General features: G+C 57.6%; 1 protein-coding gene across 1 annotated transcript in view; it reads left to right on the forward strand.

Annotated features, from left to right (window-relative positions):
* The window catches only part of LOC133362356 (sarcoplasmic reticulum histidine-rich calcium-binding protein-like), an 11,791-nt gene extending 5,418 nt beyond the window's left edge, over positions 1–6,373 (forward strand). The window contains exon 7 of the mRNA XM_061581281.1: positions 6,348–6,373. Within this exon, the coding sequence (XP_061437265.1) occupies positions 6,348–6,373 (26 nt within the window). The remainder of the gene's footprint in view (positions 1–6,347) is intronic.
* Positions 6,374–6,936: the final 563 nt, after the last annotated feature.

Genomic DNA, 6,936 nt, shown 5'->3' on the forward strand with positions numbered 1-6,936 from the left:
TCTCGCTCTCTCGCTCACTCTCTCTCTCACCCTCTCGCTCACTCTCTCGCTCGCTCTCTCGCTCGCTCTCTCGCTCACTCTCTCTCTCACCCTCTCGCTCACTCTCTCGCTCGCTCTCTCGCTCGCTCGCTCTCTCGCTCGCTCTCTCGCTCTCTCGCTCGCTCTCTCGCTCGCTCTCTCGCTCGCTCTCTCTCTCACCCTCTCGCTCGCTCTCTCGCTCGCTCTCTCGCTCGCTCTCTCGCTCGCTCTCTCGCTCGCTCTCTCGCTCGCTCTCTCGCTCTCTCGCTCGCCCTCTCGCTCGCTCTCTCGCTCGCTCTCTCGCTCGCTCTCTCGCTCGCTCTCTCGCTCTCTCGCTCGCTCTCTCGCTCTCTCGCTCGCTCTCTCGCTCGCTCTCTCGCTCGCTCTCTCGCTCGCTCTCTCGCTCGCTCTCTCGCTCGCTCTCTCGCTCGCTCTCTCGCTCGCTCTCTCGCTCGCTCCTCTCGCTCGCTCTCTCGCTCGCTCTCTCGCTCGCTCTCTCGCTCGCTCTCTCGCTCGCTCTCTCGCTCGCTCTCTCGCTCGCTCTCTCGCTCGCTCTCTCGCTCGCTCTCTCGCTCGCTCTCTCGCTCTCTCTCTCGCTCTCTGCTCTCTCACTCTATCGCTCTCTCGCTCTCTCGCTCTCTCGCTCGCTCTCTCGCTCTCTCGCTCATTCTCTCTCGCTCTCTCGCTCATTCTCTCTCGTCTCTCGCTCACTCTCGCTCGCTCTCTCGCTCGCTCTCTCGCTCATTCTCTCGCTACATCTTCGCTCGCTCTCTCGCTCGCTCTCTCGCTCACTCTCTCGCTCATTCTCTCTCTCTCGCTCGCTCTCTCGCTCGCTATCTCGCTCGTTCTCTCGCTCGCTCTCTCGCTCTTCTCTCGCTCGCTCTCTCGTCATTCTCTCGCTCGCCTCTCGCTCGCTCTCTCGCTCTTCTCTCGCTCGCTCTCTCGCTCGCTCTCTCGCTCATTCTCTCGCTCACTCTCTCGCTCGCTCTCTCGCTCATTCTCTCGCTCTCTCGCTCACTCTCTCTCTACCCTCTCGCTAACTCTCTCGCTCGCTCTCTCGCTCGCTCTTTCGCTCACGTCTCTTCTCACCTCTCGCTCACTCTCTCGCTCGCTCTCTCGCTCAGCTCTCTCGCTCACTCTCTCTCTTCACCCTCTCGCTCACTCTCTCGCCTGCCTCTCTCGCTCGCTCTCTCCGCGCGCTCTCTCGCTCGCCTTCATCCTGCTCGCTCTCTCGCTCGCCTCTCTCTCACCCTCTCGCTCGCTCTCTCGCTCGCTCGCTCTCTCGCTCGCTCTCTCGCTCGCTCTCTCGCTCTCTCGCTCGCTCTCTCGCTCTCTCGCTCGCTCTCTCGCTCAGCTCTCTCGCTTCGCTCTCTTCCCCACCGCTCTACTCGCTCGCTACTCTCGCTCGCTCTTCTCGCTCGCTCTCGCGCTCGGCTCTCTCGCCTCGCCTCTCTCGCTCGCTCTCTCGCTTCGCTCTCTCGCTCGCTCTCTCGCTCGCTCTCTCTTTGGAGGAGCAGTAGAGGTGCCAAGAAGAGAGTGGACCATGAGAAGCTGCAGTGATGGCTTCTATGTCGTGTGCAGGTAGCCATCACCACCATCACCACCACCATCACCACCACCATCACCACCATCACCACCATCACCATCACCACCACACCATCACCACCATCACCACCATCACCACCACATCACCACCATCACCACCACCATCACCACCATCCACCATCACCACCACCATCACCACCATCACCATCACCACCATCACCACCATCACCACCACCATCACCACCACCATCACCACCATCACCACCATCACCACCACCATCACCACCACCATCAACACCATCACCACCACCACCATCACCACCATCACTACCATCACCACCATCACCACCACCATCACCATCACCACCACCATCACCACCATCACCACCATCACCACCATCACCATCACCACCATCACCACCATCACCACCACCACCATCACCACCATCACCATCACCACCACCATCACCACCACCATCACCACCACCATCACCATCACCACCACCATCACCACCATCACCACCATCACCACCATCACCACCATCACCATCACCACCATCACCACCATCACCACCATCACCACCACCATCACCATCACTACCATCACCATCACCACCACCATCACCACCACCATCACCATCACCACCATCACATCACCACCACCATCACCACCACCATCACCACCATCACCACCACCATCACCACCACCATCACCACCACCATCACACCATCACCATCACCACCATCACCACCATCACCACCACCATCACCACCACCATCACCACCACCACCATCACCACCATCACCACCATCACCATCACCACCATCACCACCATCACCACCACCATCACCATCACTACCATCACCATCACCACCACCATCACCACCACCATCACCATCACCACCATCACCACCATCACCACCACCATCACCACCACCACCATCACCACCACCATCACCATCATCACCACCATCACCACCATCACCACCACCACCATCACCACCATCACCACCATCACCATCACCACCACCATCACCATCACCACCACCATCACCACCATCACCACCACCATCACCATCACTACCATCACCACCACCATCACCACCACCATCACCATCACCACCATCACCACCATCACCACCACCATCACCACCACCATCACCATCACCACCACCATCACCACCATCACCATCACCACCATCACCACCATCACCACCACCATCACCACCACCATCACCACCACCACCATCACCACCATCACCACCATCACCACCACCATCACCACCACCATCATCACCATCACCACCACCACCATCACCACCACCATCACCATCACCACCATCACCACCACCATCACCACCACCATCACCACCACCATCACCATCACTACCATCACCATCACCACCACCATCACCACCACCATCACCACCACCATCACCACCACCATCACCACCATCACCACCACCATCACCACCATCACCATCACCACCACCATCACCACCATCACCATCACTACCATCACCACCATCACCATCACCACCACCATCACCACCACCATCACCACCACCATCACCACCACCACCATCACCACCATCACCATCACTACCATCACCACCATCACCATCACCACCATCACCACCATCACCACCACCACCACCATCACCACCACCACCATCACCACCATCACCACCACCATCAACACCATCACCAACATCACCACCATCACCATCACCACCACCATCACCACCACCATCACTACTACGACCATCACTACCACCATCACTACCACCACCATCACCACCATCACCATCACCACCACCATCACCACCATCACCACCACCACCATCACCACCACCATCACCATCACCACCACCATCACCACCATCACCACCACCATCACCACCACCATCACCATCACCACCATCACCACCACCACCATCACCACCACCACCATCACCACCACCACCACCACCATCACCACCACCATCACCACCACCATCATCACCATCACCACCACCACCATCACCACCACCATCACCATCACCACCACCATCACCACCACCATCACCACCACCATCACCATCACTACCATCACCATCACCACCACCATCACCACCACCATCACCACCACCATCACCACCATCACCACCATCACCACCACACACCACCATCACCACCACCATCACCACCACCATCACCACCATCACCATCACTACCATCACCACCATCACCATCACCACCACCATCACCACCACCATCACCACCACCACCATCACCACCATCACCATCACTACCATCACCACCATCACCATCACCACCATCACCACCATCACCACCACCACCACCATCACCACCACCACCATCACCACCATCACCACCACCATCATCACCACACCACCATCACCACCATCACCACCACCATCACCACCACCATCACTACTACGACCATCACTACCACCATCACTACCACCACCATCACCACCATCACCATCACCACCACCATCACCACCACCACCATCACCACCACCACCATCACCACCACCATCACCATCACCACCACCATCACCACCACCACCATCACCACCACCATCACCACCACCATCACCATCACCACCATCACCACCACCACCATCACCACCACCACCATCACCACCACCACCACCATCACCACCACCATCACCACCACCATCATCACCATCACCACCACCACCATCACCACCACCATCACCACCACCATCACCACCACCATCACCATCACTACCATCACCACCACCATCACCACCACCATCACCACCATCACCATCACCACCATCACCACCACCATCACCACCATCACCACCACCATCACCACCACCATCACCACCATCACCATCACTACCATCACCACCATCACCATCACCACCACCATCACCACCACCATCACCACCACCATCACCACCACCATCACCATCACTACCATCACCACCACCATCACCACCACCATCACCACCACCACCATCACCATCACCACCATCACCACCACCACCACCACCATCACCACCACCATCACCACCACCATCATCACCATCACCAACATCACCACCATCACCACCACCACCATCACCACCACAATCACTACTACGACCATCACTACCACCATCACCACCATCACCACCACCATCACCACCACCATCACCACCACCAACACCACCATCATCACTACCACCACCATCACCACCATCACCACCATGCTGTGCTTTAGCCACCCGGCGCTCCGCTCGTTGTTGTGAGCGTCGCTCCTCCGCCCTCCGTTGTTGTTGTAGGGCGACTGCCTCCAACTGCCCAGTAGCGTCCTTCACGAGCCTCCTCCACTGAGGCCGATCTTGACACCGCTGGTTCCGGTCATCACCAAGTCCAATCAGCTCCACGTCCTCCTGTACCACATCACTCCATCTCTTCTCCAGCCCGTGCCGCGCCCGTTTAGCCCCCTCTATCCGGCTGAACAAAAGCTGTTTAGGCATGCGGTGGCTGGGCATGCGGGCTACATGACCCAGCCAATGCAGCCTTGCCTGTCGGAGGAGCTCACCGATGGGACTTTGTCCAGATCTTTCAAGGATTTGTGAGCTCACACAATCCAGCCTGGTTAAACCCAGGATGGATCATAGGCAGGCCAACCTAAATGTTTCTAACTGGCAAAGATGTTCCATTAGGGGGGTCCACATTTCGGAAGCGTAGAGAAGGGAGGGAATGACTGTGGCCGAGAAGACCTGAAGCTTCGTGCGGAGCGACAGACCAGGTAGCTTCCACACAGCGTTACGCAACCGATGAAAAGATTTTGCCGCTCGACTGATTCGGAGTGAGACCTCTGCTGATAAACCAGAGCCGGTCATGAGCACACTGCCCAGGTATGGGAAACTCTCCACTCTCTCCACAACTGCCTCATCACCAATTTGGGAGTTTTAGGGGTGGAGTGTCCAATGGTATTTAATGATCATGAGCAGAGGGTCAGGAACTCAGAAAGCATGACTAATAACCCCGAGCCCAGGCCTACTGATGGTATCATAGACCTTGACCAGGTCAATAAAGCAGAGATGTAGGTCTTGTTGGAATTCCCTACACCTCTGCTGTAGCAGACGAACAGAAGATATGGCGTCTGTGCAGGACCGCCCTTTCCTGAAACCGCATTGGGGCTCCGCAAGCCTCTCCTCAGCGTGCCTGGCAAGGCGATGTTGAATAATCCTTGCCAAGACCTTTCCCGGCACACTGAGGAGTGAGATGCCCCTGTAGTTCTTACAGTCTGTGCGGTCCCCCTTCTTAAAGAGGGGGACCACCAGGGCATCCTTCCAATCCTGCAGAACCCGTCCAGTGGTCCAGACTGTTGTTATGATGTCATGTAGGGCAGTCTGTGCACAATCGCCACCCTCCCTCAGCGTAATCGCAAATCAAATCGCAATATCTGTCAGAAAAATCGCACTTCGATATTTCCCCCAAATCGTTGAGCCCGAGTACATCGCATCACCCGTCGCCTACTTGCTCCGCTCCCTCCAGTGACATCGAGAGCGGGGTGCTGGCCGGGGGTCGCCGTGACGACGACGATGATGGTGAAGGTGGCGATGGTGATGGTGAAGGTGGCGATGGTGATGGTGGCGATGGTGATGGTGAAGGTGGCGACGTGTGGATGATGGAGCAGCACACGGAGTTGGAGGAGGTGGAGTTGGAGGAGGTGTAGGAGGAGTAAGAGATGGTGTAGGAGTGTGATGGGGACATGCCCTGGTGACGTGTCTCTCTCCCGCGGCCTCTGCAGGTGCCACTGTCGGCCCACGCCGCTGACGAGGCCTCACGCTCTCCGTGCCGCGTGTGCACGGCCACCGCCACCGTAGTAGTAGCAGTAGCAGCAGCAGCAGTAGTAGCAGTGGTAGTCGTGTTGCTGATGTTGTTGTTGATGTTATTGTTGTTGATGTTGTTGTTGATGTTATTGTAGGGGCATAGCGCCGGCTGCTGGTGGAGAAGGGTAACTGCGCTGTTCGAGAGTCATCACGTCAGCGGGCCACGGTGTAGCAGAGGTCACAACCGTGTACCCGATACCCGGCTACCCGGCCGGGTACGGGTAGCCGTGTACGACCCTGGTGCGGCCGGGTACTGGTAGGCCGTGAGTCACTGGTGAGTCACCGCTTGTCACTCATTTCCCAACGTCTTGTCTCTTCTCACAATTCAAGTTCCTAGAATCAACCCACCCGCGCCTGCAACATGGCTTCATCCCAGAGGTCGCAATCGGGTACCCGATACCCGTACCCTACCCGGGTACGGCCGGGTACGGGTACGGGTACCTGTTTGCGACCCTGGTGCGGCCGGGTACGGGTACGGGGGGTAAGGAATCAAACCCCGTTTGCGAC

Source organism: Lethenteron reissneri, unplaced genomic scaffold, assembly GCF_015708825.2.
Source record: "Lethenteron reissneri isolate LAM-NWPU_2019-01 unplaced genomic scaffold, ASM1570882v1 scaffold_1453, whole genome shotgun sequence".
NCBI classification, from domain to species: domain Eukaryota; kingdom Metazoa; phylum Chordata; class Hyperoartia; order Petromyzontiformes; family Petromyzontidae; genus Lethenteron; species Lethenteron reissneri.